The sequence below is a fragment of the Sciurus carolinensis genome, chromosome 1 (genome assembly GCF_902686445.1).
Source record: "Sciurus carolinensis chromosome 1, mSciCar1.2, whole genome shotgun sequence".
NCBI lineage: Eukaryota > Metazoa > Chordata > Mammalia > Rodentia > Sciuridae > Sciurus > Sciurus carolinensis.
Genome location: NC_062213.1, coordinates 197,118,411 through 197,139,663, shown reverse-complemented (window position 1 = coordinate 197,139,663; position 21,253 = coordinate 197,118,411). Strand labels below are relative to the sequence as shown.

The window sequence follows — 21,253 nt, the reverse complement described above, 5'->3', positions numbered from 1 at the left end:
GCTGCACTGGCCTCGGCTTTTGGGTGTCGCTCTGGGACCTCCTGGATTCCTGGCCGGTTTTATTCAGCAGCATGTCTTCCGGGACAGGCCCAGGCCTGTTGGTCCGCTTCGTGACGGGCAGCACGGTACTCCTTGGTGGAGGTCGTGAGGGCGGGTGCTGGGGCCTGAGCAGCTCGGCCTTCCTGGCCCTGGTGTCTGGTGCTGGCGGGAGGTGGGTCTGGGCTCTTCAGGAGCTCAGGTCCAGGGGGACAGAGACCCAGGGCTGTCAGTTCCTCCCAGTGCCAGGAGGCCGGGGAGGGGCCAGCCCAGGTCCAGGGGGCACCGAGGGGCACCCGACCCAGCAGAGGCGGGGCAGCCGGGGGTGGGCGACCTTGTCTGGAGGCCAGGGTCCCGGGGGGCATGGCTAGGCCGGGGGAGGTGGGCACTCCAGGCGGAAGAGGCACAGCGAGCCAACCCCGCCCAGGGCCAGCTCGGTGACTCAGGTGACCAGGTACCGTCCGCAGCCGGCCTGGCCCCTGCGTGCCCCTGGCCCGGCTGGCCCAGCCCCACCCTGACGGTGCTCACGGGTCCTTCCTCCGCAGAGCGGCGCCGTCCGCCTCTGGCCTTGCACCAGCTGCCTGCGCGGCTCCTTGGTCCCCGCGGCGGAGCGGGCCTGTTGAACAGTGATGCGGCTCACCAGGGCCTGTGTCAACACCGCGTCCTGCCCGTTCATTATCCAGATCGCCACCTTCAAAGCCTAATCCAGTCGTCTGGAGTTCATTTCAAGCGATCGCTGGAGGGGGAGCCGGCTGTGGGATGATTGTTGCATCTTAATTTAAAAAAAACACACTGGGCACCGTCTGACAGGAGGCCTGTGGCGCGCGGGGCGCTCTGCTGGGCCGCAGAGCTGCAGTGGGGGGGTGCCGGCCGCTGCCCTGGGCGCTCTCGGCCTGGACCTCCGCCTCCCTGGCTCATGGAGGGGTGGTGGTGGGGCGGGGGATCAGCCGGGCTGTTGATACCAGCGGCGCCGAGAGGTCTGCTGGGCCTGACGCACAGATGGCGCTGGACCAGGGCCGGCCCTCTCTGCTCTGCAGCTCTGGCCTCTGCTGGCCAGGGAACCACCAGGCTCCTCTGTTCCCACTGCCGGGAACACTGTTCCCACCCGAGTGGCCCCATCTCCATCACTCAGGTCTCCGCCTGACCGCTGTCTCCCCAGGTGAGGCCCCCTGTCCGCTGCTTAGCCGAGTCACCTGCCCAGGTCAGCCTAACACGTCTCCTGGCTTTACGGCCATGGGAGCCCTTCTGGAAACACCGCCTTGGTCACGGTCATCTGCCAGCTCTGTGGGATGCAGCACTGTGCAGAGGGGACCTGGTCTGCCCTGTGCCCCCGAGTCTTGGGCCAGGCCCTGCGCAGTGCAGGCGGGTTTGGGGTGGGAGCAGGGCACCCTCCTGAATCTTGGTGGGCACCTCGGGGGTGGTCGGGGTGCTCGGCCTCCTCCTGCAGGGACACGGTGGTGCCCTGTTTGTGGATGCAGGTTGGAAGTCTGGTCTTAGGGGAACCCTGTGGTCCAGGAGGTCGGCAGGGAGGCCAGGCCCAGAGCGGGCGGGAAGTGTTTGAGACAAAGGGCTCGTGTAGGGTCTCTGGCCCGGGACGGACCTGTCTTGACGGTGACCACGCACTGCTGCGGGGCAGCCTGGAGGGTGCGCGGGTTCCGGCCACCACCTTTGTCTTCCTGGTCTTGTGAGGCAAAGGGACCATGTGCGGTGGACCAGCGACGGCTGTCACTTGAGAGCCTGTCTCGGGGCGTTTCCCTGAGGGACCCTCCCCCGGGGCACGGCTCAGCTCAGCGGATTGGGGGCCTCCCTGGGGGCCAGGCTCTCCGCCAGCCAGAGAGTGGCCGGCGCGGCCAGCATCTGGTGCCTGGCTGGGCTCCCGCCTGGTGGGGCTGCCGCAAGGGCTGATGGGGGCAGCCGTCCGTCAGGCTCCGAGCCTCCACCAGCACTGGGTCACGCCTGGCCCGAGGGAAGCCACACCGTGCCTCCGCTGCACACTGATGACTTCGGGACTAACCAGACGGGCTCCGCAGGCAGAGGCCCAGACCTGGGGACCAGCCTGAGGCCCAGGAGGGGCTCAGGGAAGGCAGCGGGCGGCCTCGGGAATGGGTACATGCTTCCAGCTGGAGCAGGACTTGACCCCTGTCAGCCTCCCACAGTGCCCTGGCACGGCCCAGCCCAGTCCCGCTTGCGCCTCCGCGCTGCCTGGACGCTGAGCACAGGGAGGAGGACCCGGGGCCCCCCGTCCCCCTGCCCGCCCCACGCACTCCTGCCTCCCCCACCCTTAATCTGCACGTTTAGTGCCCAAACTTAGTTTGCATGTATTAGCTGCTCTAGATCCATCAGGACGCGGGCGCGGCATGAATAATGCATGGCTGGGCTGTATTAGTTTCCGTCTCCCATCTTATTTATGACATGAAACGGGTGGGAATTCGCAAAAGTGAAATCCGGGCGCAGGGCTTCCTGGGTAATGGTATGCAAATTGTCGTGAGGGTGGAGAGATACACCAAGTCCTCCCAGGGGCCTGGGGCTGCGCAGGCAGGGCGGGCACAGCATTCCGCCGAGCCAGCTGTTCATTGGCTAGTCATTTTTTTTTTTCCTGGTACCAGGGATTGAACCCAGGGTGCTTAACCATTGCGCCACATCCCGGCCCTTTATTTACTTATTTTTTTATTTTGAGGCAAGGTCTTGCTAACTTGCTGAAGTTGGCCTCAAACTTGTGATCCTCCTGCCTCAGCCTCCAAGCCACTGGAGGTGTGGCCACTACACATGGCTGGACATTTTTTGTATTGTGTATTCTTGTCCTTGCCATCTGTTTCTTGCTTAAATTAACATTTGGCAAGGAAAAGGTGAGAAATCGACTTCTGAAAGATTGTGGAAACTGCCCAGGAAGCTCCAGCAGAAACAAGTGGGAAAGGAGGGTGAGCCCTTTCTGGCAGCAAGAAGGATGGAGGTTGGAAGGCCCAGATGAACTTCCTTGCAGGAAGCTTGTAAGGCGTGGGAGGTGGGGTCGGCCTGGAGATCCCACAGCCCCCTTCCCTGGAGGGTGTGGAGGGGTCAGGAGGTCAGCCAGGGCACAGTGGGTGGCTCCAGGCAGCCCTCTGCCCCGGGCCTGCAGGTCGTGAGCAGGTATCTCCAGGTCGTCTTCTGGGGCAGGAGGTGGCTACAGGGCACCGTGTCCTCACCTGGAAGAGCTCAGACCTTTGCCACGCCCCCACTGGAGGTGGCCCTCCATGGCTCTTCCGTGCCCAGCTGTGCCTGCAGCGGGGAGGGTTGGACACCAGGGGGCAGAGCTGCAGGTCTGGGTCCGCTGGGGTCTGGGGTGCAGGCGGGAGCAGGGCCGGGAGGACGCGTGAGGCCCTGCAGGCCAGGGAGGCCGGTGGCTGCGCTTGGTCCACTCGTGCTCAAGGCTGGCAGGTGCGAGGTGGCCTCTGAAGCCTGGCAGCTGCACCCGGTGGCCCTGGGGAGCCTCCAGGGGAGCCTCCTGGCACCCTGCAGGCCTGGCGGGCTCTGGAGCTGGGCTGGCCGTCTTCAGCCGGCCCTGAGCCTCCACCTCAGCTTCCCTGCCTGGCGGGCGGCAGGAGGCGGCCTGAGCGTCCGGGCCGTTGTCTTACTGTGGCCTGGGGATCTGCTGGGACGTGGGGGACCCGGGCATGTGGTGCAGCCAGGACCACGGGTGCCTGTGACTCCAAAGCCCTCGCCTGGCGCCACCAACCTCTGCCCCTCCCGTGTCCTGTGCCCCGTGTCTCGCGGATGCGTGGCCTGCCCGTCCCCCGGGGCTCGTCTGAACAGGCACAGCATCTCCCTCTCTGTGTCGCCCTGTGGTGTGGGCTGTTGAATCCCTCCCCTCCTGGGCCAGCCAGCTCCCCAGCTGCGGTCACCAGGGCACCGTGATGTCCTCTGTGCGCTGGGCAGGTGCTCCTGTTGGTGCTGGGCTGGGGGCCAGGTGAGTGTGGGTTCCACCGTCCGCAGGCGCCGCCTGCCTGGCCCTGGGTGAGGCTGAGCCCTGGAGCTCCTTCCAGAACTGGGCTTCTCCACCCCTGCCCCTGCTGACCCGCGGCTGCCTGGGGCTCGGCCACAGCCCTCCCAGGCGGCACCAGGTCTCTGCTCTTCGAGGTCCCGCTTCTCCCAGAGGCCACGCTCCCCAAGGTCCTGCCCCGGAGGCTGCCTGGAGCCCTTGCCAGCTCCGCCCCTGCAGCACCACCCGTAGTCCTTTCCACACTCAGCTGGACTTGAGGAAGCTGAGGCAGGAAGTGGCCCAGTTGGGACCTAACTCTGGCCGCAGGCGGTGGCCTTGCTGCCTCAAGACTGTCCCAGGCCACAGCAGCTGAGCCGCAGAGCCCGCTCAGCCCCACTCCCTGTGCAGGTCACCCTCCTGCTGGGCCTCCATGAGCTGGACACGGCCTCTGACTAAGGCCCGTGACCTTCCCTCCTTCCTCTCAGGTTCGCAGGGACTCTGGGGCGCATACAGGAGCCGTGTGGCCCTCGCCAGGTCCCTGCAGGGCCGGGCAGCCCAGGGCTCGGCCCTACACTTGCTTGGAAGTGCGAGGCTGGGGCCTGCGGGGCAGGACGCAGAGCAGAGGTGGCCGCGTCCACGCTGGGGAGGAGCCCGGTTGCCGTTAGAGCTGAGGAGGACCAGGAGTCACGCGGGGCCGAGAGCCTCCCCTCCCGCAGGGACTCTGACCCCGAAGGGCGCCGGGCGGCCCTCGCACACCGGCCCTCTGCAGGGCGCTCTCCGCTTGCGCTGACCTTGGAGTGCCACCCTGACCTCTGCCCACTTCCCGGTGAGCCTCGTAGCCAGCGGGCCTCGGTGAAGGGCTGACACCTCGGGGTAAAGTGCCTACAGACTCCTGAGCTGTCGCCAGAAGCCAGAAACCTGCTGATCACTTTTCTTGAAAAGTGAACTGGAGACAGATTTTGCAGTCCCTCTGTCCGTGGTGTGTGTCACCATGAGGGTGACAGCCCTCCTGGCTTGCTCAGCGGACTGTGGACTTCCTGGAGCTCCGACATCCAGTGCACGCCCTGGACAGGCCTGGAACCAGCTGGCGGCCCTGGGTTCGAGTCCAGCCTTCCTGTTCCCATCAGTGTGACTGTGCTGGCGGGAGGCTCTGTCTCCCGGGCTGTGAGGTGTGGATGAGAAAGGGTCGGGGACGCGGAGGGAGGGTGTGCTAAAGGCAGCGCTCGGGCAGGCCGGGGCTCCGGGCTCTGCTCCCCGCCGGTCCTCTTGCTGGCCAAGCGGCCCCGCACCCGTTATTCCGCAAGGCTTGAGTCCTTCCCCCGGATGAGGAGGGGTGGCTGGACCCCCCAGGTGACCGCAGGGAGCAGGGAGGCCTTGTGGTGAGGCGCAGCCAGCGCTTGGCTGGTGACTGGCCAGGCAGGGCGTGGTGGCAGGAGTCTCCGAGCCTCGGCCCAGATGGGTGCTCTGCGGAGCCCCCGCCCGTCCCGCATCGCCTCCCCCTCTGAACGCCTGGCAGCAGGAGCTTGGCGCTCCATGCCCAGCCCGCGTCGGGAAGGCCTGGAGCCTGCTTCCCTGCGGGGCCCCGGTGGAGGGCAGGGCCCCGTTGCTCCCCACTCCTCGGCCACCCGCCCGCTCGCTCTGATGACTTTGAGTGCTGAGCTGCTCACCCTGAGAATTTATGGGAACCACGCGCCCAAGCGTCACCTGGAGGCACATAAATATTGCAGGCGGAGGTTGGCCGCGTCAGCACTATTGGAGCGCATCGCCCACCTGGAACGGGGCCACCGGGCTGCGGGCAGTGGGCCATGTCAACCCTGCCAGCCCAGCGCCGCCCGTGGGCACCGGGCACTTAGTGCCCGCCCCTCCCCGCCCCGTAAGGCATGCTCCCTCTGTCCTAACGGTGGGGGACGAGCCACTCGGCGGAAGATCAGGAGAGCCGGGGTCCCACCCTCACCCCGCCTGTCGCGGCCAGCCACCTTTTTGAAAAAATCACTTGGTCTTTTGCCCTACTTTTTTTTTCCTTTCTGGTACCAGGGATTTAGCTCAGGGGTACTCAGCCACTGAGCCACACCCCCAGCCCCATTTTGTGTTTTATTTAGAGACAGCATCTCACTGAGTTGCTTAGTGCCTTGCTTTTGCTGAGGCTGGCTTTGAACTTGTGATCCTCCTGCCTCAGCCTCCCAAGCCACTGGGATGACAGGTGTGCACCACCACATGCAGCTTTTGCCCTACTGTGTATTTTGAAAAATTTCAAACTGCAAAAAAGTCAAAAGATGAACACAGTAAACACACGTGGATTCTTCACCTAGTTAACAACTCTTAACTGTTTGCTGTAATTCATCCCCTGCCATATTAGGGACACGTTTATTTTGTTCATATTTTAATTTGAGGCAGGGTCTTGCTAAGTTGCTGAGGCTGGCCTCCAACTTTTGAGCCTCCTGCCTCAGCCTCCTGAGTCACTGGAAAGTCAGTGGCAGACAGCCCTGCCCTTTGCTGTACTGTGCTTAGCTTGTCTCCTACGTGACCGCAGTAATGTCCTCTCCAGGAGCTTAACCCCCGTGCCCACTGCGTCCGGGGTTTGCCCAGGGTCACACACTGAGTTTTTTGTTGTCTCCTCCTAGTCTCCTTTTCATCTGGAATAATCCCCCTGCTTTTTCATTTTTCATGATATTGACCCTTTGAGAAGCCCCCGCCAGTGCTGTGGGGTGGGTCCCCACCTGGGCGTTGCTCCCGAGGGTCCAGCGTGTCCGTGTCTGGCCAGGTGCTGGGGGGACGCCGTGCACCGTCACCCGCCCCACTCGCTCCAGGGTGGAAGGCAGCGTGGCCTCAGGGGCTACTTTCCCTGTAGCTGTGACTTCCGGGTCCCCTGAGGTGACGTGTGTCCTGCCCTCAGCAGACCCGCCAGGGGTTTCACCTCCACCTAGGACCCTGGGGTGACTGGCCCCTCTGCCGTCCCGCCGCGTCCAGAGCCTCAGTGGTCGAGCCTCCCCCGGCCCCTGCCCGTCACTGGATTTCCCAGATTGCTTTGGAACGCGGCTGTCTGGGGCGGCCAGGGCGCCCTCCCCGTGGCTCCCGCTCCGCCTTTGAGCACTGTCTTGCGAGTGCCAGGCTGTGTCTGTGTCCACCTCAGAGAGGGTCCTCCAGGGCACCACGGTACCCTCCCTGTGGCCTCTTTGGCCAGGGATCGGAAACCAGAGCAGAGGCAGGAAGTGGCGGGGGCTGGGCCGGAGAGCCAGGAGGGCAGGGACACTGCCCTGGACAGGAACGGGGCTCCGTGAGCCAGCCGCGTCCTGAGTGCTGCGTCCGAACTCCTTCTGGGAAGCCCTGAGCCGCTGGGCAGCCGGAATTGGGCCTCGCGGCCCCCAGCCTCACCCAGGGCCCTTCTGGTCCATCCTCTGGTTTCACCAGCGCCCTGCCCTGCGGACCCAGGAGGCTCAGGTGGAGCTGCAGACTTGAGGAGGGTCCTGGGGCAGCCCAGCCAGCGGGAGCCCAGAGGGAATGGAGCCGGGGCTGGAGCCGCTTCCCACCCGCCCTGCCTCGCCTCTGCCTCGCTCTGACAGGCAGGTGGGCACAGGCCTCCGCACAGCCCCGGGGCCTGGAGACAGACCTGCCAGGCCTCTGGAGAAATGAGCCTGGAGCTCCGCTGCCGACGTCTCTTTTAATTAGGTGGTGACAGCGGCACGCGGGCTGGCGGGCGGGCCTCTCACCTTCAGTTTGGCTTCTGCTGAGGCAGGAACTGCTCCTGAGCTCGCGGTCTGTCGGCCAGTGCGTGTGCATCTGTGGGCAGGGACGCGCTCGCGGTTCCGTGGAAGAGTCTGCACACAGCATGCTGGGCCTCCCCTGCAGGCCGCTGCCCCAGCCGTCCATCTGCTGCTGACGCAGATGCCCAGGCGCCCCTGCCTGGGGTGGACAGTGCCTGGGCTGAGGGCCCACGGGGGCTTCCCCTTGACCCCTCCTGCAGGCCAGTCAGGAAGCAGTCCGCACCTTGGCTCTCCATGGGGCCTGAGCACCAGCAGAGACGGGCGTCCTGGGACCTGCTGTGCCACGGGGACTGGAGGCTGTGAGGAGGCTCGGTCTCCCCAGAGGTCAGAGGCGCTGACCCCTGGGCCCCACTGGTGTGGGGAGGCACATCCCCACCTGCACCCCAGGAGCCTGCAGCCTGAGTCCCCCCAGTCCCTGCCCACTGAGCTGGCCCAGGCTGGTAGGGGACCCCAGCCTCATGCCTGGGACCCTGCCCAGTGGAGACCACACCCACGCTGGTGAGCAGTTGAAGGCACGGTCACTTCTGCTCTTGGCCTCGTGCTGGGACCCGGCACCTAGGCCGAGTGGCTGGCGTCAAGGAAATGGGACTGAATGGCGGATCCGATGCCCAGTAACGGTGGCGTCCAGTGTCCTCCCGCAGGCCCCAGCCTCCACACAGCTGAGGAGAGGAGCCGTGCTGCCCTGGGCACGCGGCCCGCGGGGCTGGCTGGCCCTGCGCCCCCGTCGGCTGCTCTTCTTTTTGCACTCGCCACCATCGCACACTTGCCCGCGGCCACTGCGCAGTGGCTGTGAACGTGGTTTAAGTGGCGTTAGGTCAGCTCTGGGAGACCGAGTTCCAGCCGTCCCCAGGGCTGGGCGTTTGTGCGTGTGCGTCGTCTCGTCTGAGTGACAGTCGAGCGTCCGTCCATTCACTCTTGGGCCAGCTTCTGCTGCGCCTGGGCCTGTCTCAGGGGTGCTGGTGGCCTGAGGCTCTGCCTCCGTCCTTGGAGCCCAGGCTGGGAGTGATGTGGAGCCGCCGAGGTACGGGTGCCCCAGTGCCCCCAGCTAGACACTGGGCCGGAGATGCCGTGCAGGACACGGCTGGTCCTGAGTGGTGGGGGCCGGCTCCCTGGAGGTGCCGAGGGAAGACAGTCGGCGGCGAGTGTGCGCACCTGACCCGAGGGCGGAGGCGTGGCGGATGCGCGGCCCAGGCCTTGTGTGGCCGCAGCACAGGGAGCCTGTGGCAAAGGCCGGGTGGCCGGGGGCGCTGAGCCAGGCGCTCCGACACTGAGTTGAAGAACTTGGGCCTTCTGCGGAGGATGGGAAGCCTGGCCATCTGTATCTTCTTCTTGTTAAAAAAAAAAAAGGTTTTGTTTGTTCATTTGGGGTCAGAATCATAATATGCCTGAGGGGGCCGGTCAGTCGGAGGGAGGACTCGTTCGTCCCCAAAGGCCTTCCCAGCCCACCTGGGGGCTTCCTTTCCAGCTGTTCTGCTGTAGTCCAGGGCTCCCTCCTCACCGCTGCTCACTCTGCGGCGCTCTGTCCACCAGCGTGGGGACACTACCTGCCGACCCCTGCTGTGAGGGCCGAGGACTCAGCTCACACACCCACCTCGCCTCCCCCGCCCTCCCTGGTTGTCACTTTAATGAATCCACATAACGCACGGCTTCTCCCGCTGCCAGCGGCTCTGCTCCCAGCCTACAAGCTGAGGACCAGAGAGGAGTCCTGTGTGAGTGGACGGGTCCTCTCCACCCACAGGAGCCAGGGTGCTGGTCTGTCCCTGCCTCTGACCCAGTGCCACGCTGGTGGTGGCTTGGAGTCACATGGGAGCATTCATGCCTTGGGGACTGGTGGACAGGCCTGGACCTCTCAGACTCCTTCCTGCCCTGACCCTGGCTGGGGCAGAGCCGGAGTGTGGCCCTGATCAGCGTGGACGCTGCCCGGCTGGGGTGGGGTGGTCCCTGCGGGGCTGCAGAGGCCCCGCCAGCCCGACGCCCTCCCGCCTTCCCCGCAGCAAAGCTTCGAGGCGCACCAGGACCCGGGCGTGAGCGTGACGCACATGGTGAAGGCCGGCAGTGGCGTCTGGATGGCCTTCTCCTCCGGCTCCTCCATCCGCCTCTTCCACACTGAGACCCTGGAGCATCTGCAGGAGATCAACATCGCCACGCGGACCACCTTCCTCCTGCCAGGTGAGGGGAGGGGGCGTGCGCACGGGCCCCTCGGGGCAGAAGCCACGCGTCGGGAAACTTGTGTCCCCGAGCCTCACGCGAGGCTGTGGGGCTGGGATGCCACCAGGCGGGCCCCTCCCTGGGCCCTCTTGCTGCCCTCCCCTCTGCCACCATGTCACAGCCGCTGGGCTCCCAGGAAGTGGGCGCCAAGCCTGGCAATCTCCCCGGGTCAGGAGCCGTGGGACTGGCACAGGCTGGGCTGACCCAGGCCGCCTGTTCCTGCCAGGCTTGACCCAAACCCGGCAGTTCTGCCTCCGTCCCCTGCAGGGTCGAGGCAAGGGAGGCCAGCCAGAGCCTCTGTCCTTCTGAGAAAGGCAGCTGGCCCTCGGCTTGCCAGCAGGTTGCAGGCTCAGGGAGCCTGGGGGCCGGTGCTTCCTCTTGAAGCTGGAGAAGGGAGGGGGTGAGGGACCCAGGCCGTGCGCACCTGACCCCCAGCCCCGTCCCAGACCCTCGCCGTCGGCTGCCCGAGATGCAAGGGCGAGCCGGGCGGGCGCCTGGGAGGTCACCTGCCTCTGGCATAGCCTCACAGCCCCTGGCCTTGCCTCCCTTCCTGGTCTAGTGGACCCCTGGCTGGTCTGGGAGGACACACAGCCTCCCGCCTGTCCAAGCACCCAGGCCGGTTTATCAGCTGGGAGTGGAGGGGCCTGGGGCCAGGAGGACTGAGTTGGGTCCCTAGGACCTGGCAGCCAGCTGCGGCAAGGCTGGGAGGCAGAGCAGCTGCCCTGAGCAGGGCTTGAGCTTCCTGAGCTGCACTTCGGAGGCCTGAGGCCTCTATCCTCCCGGCAGAGGCCACATCCCTAGCTCCGAGCCCAGGGCGGCTGGTGCTTGCCGGAGAAGCTGTTCTGGTGAGGATGCCCAGCAGGGCCTGGTCTCGGCTCTCTGTCCCCTTCTCTGCCTTTCAGTGCATTTCCTGGGGTCAGGGCCAGGATCATCCGTTACACAAGTTTCCTCTGCATCACAAAAACATTTCCACATTTATACTGATAGTTATTTCAAGATAATGGAACAAGGAAAGAAATGAATAGTCTTACGGCCTTTGTGAGTCTCCGGACTCTCATCTCGTGGGGCCAGAGGAGGGTCAGAGAGAGGGGCCCCGTGCGGGGGCGGCAGGTGGCCGTGGGGAGATCCCGCTGCCCACGGGAACGGCTGCTCCCATCACCGCGGGCTCCACACGCACGTGCCCTGCGGTGCCCGGTTGTTGTGGCCGCCACCTGTGAAGGAGGAGGGCTGGGCGTCGGCGTGACCACCCGGAGCTGGTGGGCTGGTGGAGCCCGCTGTGCGTGGCCCCGGCTCCCTCCTCCCGGCCTGGAGGGCAGGCTGGAGTCGAGCTCGGTAGCCCCGCGGTGGCTCTGAGCCGGAGCCACCGGAAGCAGGCCCCTCCCCAGCTCAGTGTCCCCCGCGTGGGGCAGGTGTGCGTGGTACCTGAGATGGTGGGGACAGTGACCGTGAGTGAGGTCTCCATCCATGATGGCAGCGCACCCCCTCCCCTCCTGCCAGCGCCCCCTCCTCCATCAGCCAGGCCCCTCCTGTGGGGCTCCCTGCAGCCAGCGTCCCCCCAGGTGCACAGAGCAGACGGGGAATGGGCGTCGGGGGGAACCTGGGCTGAACCCGAGGTTCCTGGGATGGGCTTCCTAAAGGACCCCTGCCCCGAGGCCTGACCCTCCCCAGTGCAGCCCTGGGAGCTTGGACAGGGCCCTGCCAGGCCGGAGCCACCCAGGACTCCGCAGGGCTGAGAGGACTCCCGAGTCCCAAGCCCAGCAGGGGCGGCCCCAGCCCGCGCGTGTGCCTGGAGGAGAGGGACCGCCCCGCGCAGCGCAGCCCACAGGGGCAGCAAAGTGGGGCTCTTACGTCTTTATCGGAGATATTTGAAGTAGGCTTTTAAGTATTTTCCTCCCCACAACCACCAAATGAAATAATTGCATAATTAGCTATAAATTTGTTCCTCCTCTAAGTGTGGATTTTTTTCAGGGCGTGTTAAAAATTCATCACGCTTCCTTCCCCCGACCCTTCCTTCCACTCAAATACCCAACTGGTATTAATGCATTTTCTAACCTAAACTTCCTCCTCCTTTTAACTAGACAGGTCATTAATAACACGTTCTCCGAGAGCCCGAGCTTTTTAAAGTTGTATATCTCTAGATAGATGGCCGGCCGGAGAGCCGCCGCACTCAGTCTCGTGATGAAATATTTATCCACCACTAGAATTTTTTCTCTGCAACTGTTTGTGAAGTGTCCTGCCCGTTTCCTGGAGGGGAGAAGCCCAGATGAGGCCCGAGGGGAAGTCATTTCTCAATTCCAGACTCCCGGCCTCCGCTCACCTTCTCTCCCTGTGTCAGGTTTCTGCTGCCCACAGGGGAAGGATGCGGGTCGGGAAGTGTCTCAGGACCCCTCGGGCCGTGGAAGGGAGCTGAGGCCTGCAAGGTCGCCAGGGCTTCTCTCTTGTGATTTTTGTGGGTTTATGGTTTTGTTGGAGCTGATCTGAAGATGTCAGGATCCAGGTCCTTTTAGAAGTCATAAACACTCTCTTAATATCGTCCAAGTATCGATCCTACCCTGGGCTCAGAGCTGTGCTCAGCTGTGTGTGCATATAAAATATAGGTTTATGTCATATTTCTAATAATCATAAAACCAAGAAAGGTAGGTTTGTAATACCCATTGATCAAGGAGAGAAACTGACATGTCTAAATTCACCTGGCTAGTGAGGGACATTGACCCCATGTCTTTTTCTACTTTTCTATGTTCAGCATCTATCTCTCCATCCTCCATCCCTCCAGTCATTCAGTCACCCATCCCATTCACCCATCCTTTCACCCACCCATCCATCCATCCATCCACCTACTGACCCACCCACCCAACCATCCACCCACTCACCCACCCAACCATCCACCCCATGCACCAACCCATCCACCATCCATCCATCCATCCACCCACCCAACCATCCACCCCATCCACCCCATCCACCCACCCACCCAACCATCCACTCACTCCACCCACCACCCATCTATCCATCCATCCATCCATCCACCCACTCACCCATCCATCCATCCATCCATCCACCTACCCACCCACACACCCAACCATCCACCCACCCAACCATCCACCCATCCATCCATCCACCTACCCACCCACCAACCCACCCACCCATCCATCCATCCATCCACCTACCCACCCACCCACCCACCCAACCATCCACCCACTCACCCACCCACCCATCCATCCATCCACCTACCTACCCACCCACCCAACCATCCACCCATCCATCCATCCACCTACCCCCCACCCACCAACCCACCCACCCATCCATCCATCCACCTACCCACCCACCCACCCAACTATCCACCCACCCACTCACCCATCCATCCATCTACCCAACCATCCACCCACTCCACCCACCACCCATCTATCCACCCATCCATCCATTCATCCACCCACTCACCCACACACCCACCCAACTATTCACCTACCCACCCACCCATCCATCCACCCACCTACCCACCCACCCAGCCAGCCAGCCAGCCAGCTATCCACCCACCCAACTATCCAGCTAGTCAGCCATCTCTCGACCATTCACCCATTTACTCACAGATCCTTTGTGAGTGTCTACCATGAGTCCAGGTCCTGGACCAGGAGCTGGGGAGCCAGCCTTAAGGACAAAGCTGAGCCCTGCCTTCCTAAAGCTTACTTTTGGGACGATACCTAAACAAAGAACAGAATAGGGTCATTGTAGACCTTGACTGACAGCCACAGAGAAGGCAGATGGTGAGGACAGGGAGCTGGCAATGGAGCCTCGGGGGCGGGTCCCTCGCTGCCGGAGGCTGCCGTGATGAGCTGGTGCGGTGTGGGGAGCTGCTCCTCGTGGGCATCCTTCAGCTCCGTGGATGTGATTTTGACTTTGCCCTCTGCCTGCTGATGGCGCCACGTGCTGACGAGCGTCCCGGGCTCAGGTTTGACACAGCTCACTCCTTCCTCCTCCCCACCCTCCTCTTCGCGGTGCTGGGCATGGGACCCAGGGCGTGCATGCCAGGTGGGAGCCGCACCGCGGACCAAGCTCTAGACTCTAGCTCCTAACCTGCTCCTCCCGCTCCTCAGCCTTGTGCTTGACCCTGCCCCGGCCCCTCCTCCACTCCGGCCAGTCAGCAGCCTGCGGTTCTTCTTCAGAACACATCTGGACGTGTCCGCGTCTTGTCTCACTGCCGCGCAGCTGCAGGAGCCCCACGGGCTCCGCGTTCCTCTGCCCCTCCTCTCTCAGCCGCGGTGGAGCCTGCCCCTGAGATCCCATCGCATCTCTTCCCTGCTTAGACCCAGCAGCTTCTCGCTGCAGCTGGAACGAAGGGCCTCAGCGCTTGCCCTGAGCGTCCACTCTCCTGGGAGCCCCGCCTGTCGTCCTGAGTCTGCCCCTTCCCCAGTTGCACCACCTTCTCTGCTCCACTACAGGCCAAGCTCATCCTGTCGCGGGGCCTTTGCACGTGCCGTCTCCCAAGACAGCTTAGGTCTTGGTGTGGCTGTGTCCCCCTTCTTATGAGCTCTTCACCCCACACAGTCCCCCAGGCGTCTGAGAAGCAGAGTGAGTCCTTGCCCCTCACTGCCCCGTGGCCACACTGAGCCTCTGCCCCGCTCCGGGGCTCTTGCTTTCTCTTCTCATTTCCCAACCCCCTCTCTGGGACTGTGCCATCTGATGCAGTAGACACGATGACTTTAAATGGCATCAGGAGTTCCTTCCCAGTCCCACTGGCCCAGGTCAAGTGTTCAGGAGCTGCGTGTGGCTCATGGCTGTTGATGGGGACAGTGTGGTAGAGAATGTTCCATCACCCCAGAAGGTTCCAGAGTGTCTGCCCAAGATCAAGGACTTGGTGTGATTCCACGTGTACTGTTAGCACCAAGTGCAGCAGAGCCCAGCACAGGGCAGGCGCCTGGGTGTCCCGGGTACGGAGTAAGTGGTCCGTGACAGGAAGGCATGTGGGCTGTACTGCGCTGTGTGCCTTGGCCTGTGGCCACCCTTTCAGGGCGACGGGGCCACGGAATTTTCCTCTGGGACTTCCCTGCAGGGGAGGCAGGTGTACCCACAGGTGGAACGAGGCCGTCTGCTCGGGAGCACAGGGACAGTGGAGTACTAGGCAGCGAGGTGCGGCAGAGCTCAGTTCTTCTCCTACCTCTGCACCCAGGGGCTGGGGGGCTCTCTGAACCTCAGGATCCTCATCTGGAAAAGGGGAATAGCATGCACATCTTGCAGACGTCTCCACTGCCTGGAGGCTTCTGCTGCTTGGTGTGGGTATTCACTGATACACTAGGGAGACTCCCAGTGTGTCGGTGTCACCGTGTCCCTGGGCCTGGCCCCCACCTGTGTGACTGGCCCTCCTGGTGATTCTGATGCCGGCCAGGTTTGAGGACGCTGCCCAAAGCCACATGCTATGCACATTTGGCATCGTTATCACCGTGGTCTGTGGCATGGGTTTGAATTTCCTTTGAGGGGAACGTAGGCCTCTCAGGGCAGGAGGGTTTGGCAGGAGACAGCCCTTTGGAGAGGCGCACGGAGCTCGCCAGGGCTGTGCGTGCCAGGGGCACTCTGAACCGGGCTCACAGCCTTACCTGCACCTCCCAGAGCCTCCATGTGGCCTCCTGCCTCATCCTCTGCCCCGCCCTCCTCCCACCCATCCCCCGCAATGGGAATGGGTTGCAGAGAGCGCCTGGGGCGGGTGCCTGCTGGTTGGTTGTGTCCTTGGACTCCCTGACCTTGCAGGACAAAGCTGTCGAGGAGACCACGGCACAGAGAGGGCTGGGATGGACCCAGGTCACACAGTCAGGAAGGGGCAGAGCCAGGGCGACCCAGCACCCAGCTCCAGGGCCCTGCTGCTGACTGTGCTGTACAGCCCCTGCTCCCTGCTTCCTCCCTGAGAGGCTGGGACCCTGCCTTGGCGCTCTTGCTGCGGCCGAAAGAGCGTTGAGGGTGGCCCCGGGCAGGACTCACCTGTCCCGCCACCGCCACCGATAAGTCCCGGCAGCGAGGCGGCTCTGTGCCGCTGACAGGGCCCACCTGTCTGCCAGCCCTGGAGAGCCCACCGCGTGGGCAGAAGGTCAGCAGCTGGAAGAGCCTTCAAGGGCACCTCAGGCCCCGCCTGGCCCCTCCTTGGTCCTGCTGGCCGGCATCTGCGTCGCCCTGCGGCTTGGACACCTGCCCTGTCTGCCCAGCCTTGCCTGCTGGTTGTGGCCTGCGCGGGCATCAGTCTGGCCGGGGCCAGGAGCTGTGCCCGTGCGGCTGCCCCGCTTCACAGGAGGGGCGAGGCTGGGCTGGGAACCCGGGCCCGGCCCGGCCGGTCTGCCCAGTCCCCGTCCCCAGCGCAGCACGTCCGGCTTTGCCCGGTTCTGAGCAGCCTGGACGGTGCCCCTCCCTGGCCCCGCGGGGCCCCTCGGGCGCTGCTCACCCGCCCCTCCCCCGCAGGCCAGAAGCACTTGTGTGTCACCAGCCTGCTGATCTGCCAGGGTCTGCTCTGGGTGGGCACCGACCAGGGTGCCATCGTCCTGCTGCCCGTGCCGCGGCTGGAAGGCATCCCCAAGATCACAGGTGAGGACTGACTGTGAGGCAGGACTGCCGGCCGCCCGCCCTTCTCCCCTTCGGTCCCGGCTACTACGTGCCTGCTGACCAGTGACCTGAGGGCAGAGGTCCACAGGAGGACCAGCCTTGTCCAGGCCCCGAGCCCCTGCTGCAGACCCCCAGGTCCCTGGATGCCCGATGCACGATCCCAGCTGGTGGGCATTCTGTTAATGCTGGGGGAGTTTATGGACGGCAGGCCGTGCAGAGGTGACCCAGGTGACAGTCTGTGGAGGGGGCTCCAGCGACCGAGGGGCACAGAGAGGCCCTGGAGACGGGACCAGGAAGAGCAGCAGGGGCAGCTGGGAAGCCTGGCAGGCAGCGCCTGGAGGGCGGAGACTCCAGCTGAGCGGGGCTGGCCACCTCTGCCGTCCCCATGACAGCCCTGGAGCCTGGGTGGCCCACGGGGCCCTGGGGGGAGGGGCAGCACCCTGCAGCCATCCCCCAGGCCACCGCCCACCCAGGAGCTTCTCCAGGAGAGCCAGGCCTCCTTCAAGCCCTGGGCCTGGGCCCCTCTGCTCTGCCCGCTTCCCACAGGGAAAGGCATGGTCTCCCTCAACGGTCACTGCGGGCCTGTGGCCTTCCTGGCGGTGGCGACCAGCATCTTGGCTCCCGACATCCTGCGGAGCGACCAGGAGGAGGCCGAGGGGCCGCAGGCCGAGGAGGACCCGCCGGACGGGCAGACACGCGAGCCGGCGCCCCGGGCGGACAGCCCCGTGGGCCGGGAGCTGACACGCAAGAAGGGCGTCCTCCTGCAGTACCGCCTGCGCTCCACGGCCCACCTGCCTGGACCCCTGCTGTCCGTGCGGGAGCCGGCGCCCGCGGGCTCGGCCCTGGAGCACAGTGAGGAGGACGGCTCCATCTACGAGATGGCCGACGACCCCGACGTCTGGGTGCGCGGCCGGCCCTGCGCCCGGGACGCCCACCGCAAGGAGATCTGCTCCGTGGCCATCATCTCCGGCGGGCAGGGCTACCGCCACTTCGGCAGCACACCGGGCGGCAGCGGGAGAGCCGCCCCGTGCGGGGACACGGACAGCGCCCTCCTCATCTGGCAGGTGCCCTTGATGCTATAGTGCTGGCCACCCAGGGTGCAACCCAGTGGGCCTCTGCAGCCTCGGACCCTGGAGCCTGCGTGGAGCCCCCGGGCTGCACAGGACCACGCCCCGGGCTGGGGCAGAGCGGGAGAGCCTCGGCCCGCCTGGGAGGGGCCTGGGACCCGGAGAGGGGGGACATGTCCAGAGGAAATGGCCTTTTAAAAGCAGAACACGAAACCTCACAACTGCCTGGAGAACCCAGTCGGGGTGTCCTGAGCCTGGCGGTGCGTGCGTGCGGCATGGATCTATAAATAGGTGCCTACTGTGTACATTACGTGTATAAACGCAGCCTGTACATACGGGAGATCTGGAGATGCTGGAATAAAGGCAGAGGCGCGGTTCTCTCGACTCAGGTCTCCTTCCTGAGGTGTGCGGGGTGGCGAGGGACCCTGAGGCCAGCGGGAGGACCCAGGCCACGCCCGAGCCCAGGGCCCACCCAGGACCTGGCCAGGGCTGCCCTCAGACACGGCCAGTAGCCACGGGCAGCTGGTTGATTTCAATTAGTTAAAGCTGAGCCAGATGGGAACCTTGGTCCCTGGTCTCCCTGGCCACATTTCAGGTGGCTCAAGACCCCCGCAGGGTGAGCTGGACCACGCGGGTCCACTGTGCTGGTCGTCACAGAAGGTGCTCTCCTGCTGGGGGAGTTGGGAGCTGCTTCTGTGAGCGTGTTTGCGGAAGCCTGGGCCCGGCTCTGGGTCAGCACGGAGACCTGTGGCCAGGGAGGGAGGGAGCCCGAGGCTCCTGAGCAGCTCACGTCATGAGCAGACGGGTCTGGGGACCAGGGACGTCGTCGATGAGGCGACAGAATGGGCGAGCTGGCCTGGGTCCGGGGCAGCAGGAGCAGAGCCCAGGCCGCAGGGGCGACTGTGGGTGGGCTTCTTCCCTCTTCCGCCCCGTCCATCCTTGGTCTAGAGCCGTCTGTGGGGAGGAAACCAGAGGCCAAAGCCCCTGCCCCCGAGGACGCTGGTCCCTCCATCTTCCCACCGCCCACCTCTTGGTCCCTCTGTCCACCCACCCATCTCTCCTGCCCTCCGCGTCCCGTGGCAGCCTCGCAGGTTGCAGGAAGTGAGGCAGAACCCAGCAGAGGCCGAGGGCACGCCTCCCAGCTGAAGTGCAGGGGACCCAGCAGGAGAGCCACCAGGAGAGACCGTCCCCACCCGGGGACCCCCCAAAGGCCTGTGATGTCACCCATCCCTCACTCCTTTTGTAACCCAGGGTCACCCCGTGCTAGATGTGGGGGCTGCGGGGGGACCCGCAGGAAGCTCGCGGTGTCCCGGTGTGGGGGAGGGGGTTGCAAGGCAGGTGGTCCAGCGTGGGCGTCCAGCAGGGCAGAGGAGGGCCTTCCTCAGGAGCCAGTGTGCTGGAGGGCCCGCTCCCCACCCGGTGGCAGGCTGCCTCAGACAGATCCCTTCTCTGGCCTCAGTGTCCCGTGCGGTACCAGAGCCTGGCCCACCTCCTGGCAGAGGAGCCTTTGGGTAAAGCGCTGTTTCTGTCATTGCTCAGGGTGGTGACCCAAGGCCCGCCTTGGTGGGACCCGCATGGCTGTGTCTATTCCATTGGTCAGACGCTGGACAGGACTTCTGGGACAGTGACCAGCACGTGGAGTAGGGCGTGTGTGCACTCAATCTGTCGGGCCGTGTCCGGGTCCAGCTTTGCTAAAGACCAGCTGGGGGCTCCCGGTGTGGCCCCCGGGTCCTCAGCCAGTGACGCCTGGCGGGTGCCGGGGCACAGTGCCAAGCCGCGGGAAGCAGCTGGGGCGGCCTCCCTTGGAGGTCGGTGACCATGGCCTGTTCTTGGGAAGTGTCCCCTGGGGGCAGCCGCTGGCATCTGAGCACTGCAGGCTTCTGGATGCTGGACATAGGACCCTCCACTGATAGAGACCCTGGAGACAGATGTGCCCGTGCCCATCCCCTGTGCCTCTGCCAACAGAGGGCGGGAGGGCGGGGCGGGCGAAGCAGCGGCCGTGCCTGACGGGTAACAGCCGCCAGCCCCGGATCCTGGTGCAGCTGGCGGTCATGACCGCTCTCCGACCACCTGCTTGCTTCCTTCCTTGTGCAGGTGAGGGATCCCCGTGGCTCATGGCATGTAACGTGCCCAGGACGTCTGTCCGCCCCCAGACCACTCTGCCTGGGGGCAAAACTCGCAGAGAGCAGACAGAGTGCCACTCTGCTGTCCCCACTGACTAGCTGTGTGACTTCTGGCGGGAACCGTAACCTCTCTGTGTCTCAGTAAATGGATAATAAGGTCCCTGTCATGGGAACCGAGTGTCATTCATTCTGTATTTATGGGACACCTGTCATGTGCCAGGAGCCAGTTTCAAGTGGGCTCAGGGTTCAGTCTGGTGACCAGGACAAATGCCACACTCATCCCCCTCTGTGATCCGCTGGCAGGGACGGGGGGGGGGAACAGCAGTAAATTAGAAACCGTGTCAGACGGTGTTTGTGCTCTGGAAACAGGAAGCACTGGGGAGGCTCGTGAGGTTGAGCAGGGAGGTCAGGAGGCTGTGCCCCAAGGCAGCACCTGAGCGAACCTGGACATGGGCAGGGCATCCTGGTCATGGGACATGGGAGCCACAGAGGGATGTGGCTTTTCACTTGGTGACATAGGAAGTCACTGGAAGGTTCTGAGTCTAAGAGTGATGTTTTAAAGTTATATTTGGGACCAGGGCACCCAGGAAGAGCTGTGCAGCACTCAGGTGCAGAGGGCAGGCTAGGACCATGAGCTTGGATGACCTCTCCAAGGGAGCAGTCTCAGGGGAGGAGACCTGAGGAGCCAGGGACAGGGAGGGTCAGTTCCCGGATCCCTGGGAGGTACTAGGGAGGCCACGCCCAGTGTCTTGGTCTAATTTGTGATGCTACAACAAAATACTGTAGGCTGGGTAATTTGTAAAGAAAAGAGGTTGGTTCAGCCCACAGTTCTGCAGGTCCAAGAGCATGGTGCTGGCATTTGCTCAGCTCTGGGGTGGCCCTCGTGGCAGATGGGATCACGTGGCTGGAGCGTGTGCAGAAGAGGGATTCAGGAAGGTGCCAGGCCTGCTTACAACCACCCATTCCAGCAGGAACGAATCAGTCCCGGGAGACCTGACCCTCCTGGGAGACCAGCTCGACTCCCATCACGATTCCGCGGTCCCGTGGCCTGGTCAGTCACCCCCACCAGGCCACCCTCCACAGCTCCACCACCTCAACACCACCCCCTGGGCCAAGCTTCCAGCCACGAACCACGTCCCAACCACAGCACGAGGCGGGCAACTTGCAGGGTGACCGCCAAGGCCCTCTGGTCCCCTTTGTGCTCGGGTCTGGGCAGGCTCCTGCCTGTGCTCCGTCCCTCAGAGGGAGCCGGGGGCTCCAGAGGCGGGAGAGAGGCTGGGGTCCCCCTGCCTTCAGCGGGGGCGGCTGCTGGGGCAGGCCTGGCCGTCGCACCTGGGGAGCAGAGGCGGGGCCTGCTTCCATGACGGGGCTCCTTCCGGGCTGGAGGCCCAGGGCAGAGGGCTGGCTGGGCACTGGCCATCTCCCCGTGTCGGCCTGGAGAAGCTGGGTGCCCCACACCAGCTCAGGAACAGCTCGAGTACATTCTGATTTTTGTGGCGCTGGGTGTGGAACCCCGGCTCCTGCAGG

General features: G+C 64.2%; 1 protein-coding gene across 8 annotated transcripts in view; it reads left to right on the top strand.

Annotated features, from left to right (window-relative positions):
• The window catches only part of Arhgef10l (Rho guanine nucleotide exchange factor 10 like), a 124,642-nt gene extending 106,662 nt beyond the window's left edge, over positions 1-17,980 (top strand). For all 8 annotated transcript variants that reach the window (XM_047548063.1, XM_047548084.1, XM_047548080.1 and 5 more), the window contains 3 exons: positions 9,747-9,921; positions 16,396-16,518; positions 17,083-17,980. In XM_047548063.1, the coding sequence (XP_047404019.1) occupies positions 9,747-9,921; positions 16,396-16,518; positions 17,083-17,618 (834 nt within the window). In that variant the 3' untranslated portion in view covers positions 17,619-17,980. The remainder of the gene's footprint in view (positions 1-9,746; positions 9,922-16,395; positions 16,519-17,082) is intronic.
• The last annotated feature ends 3,273 nt before the right edge of the window (positions 17,981-21,253 follow it).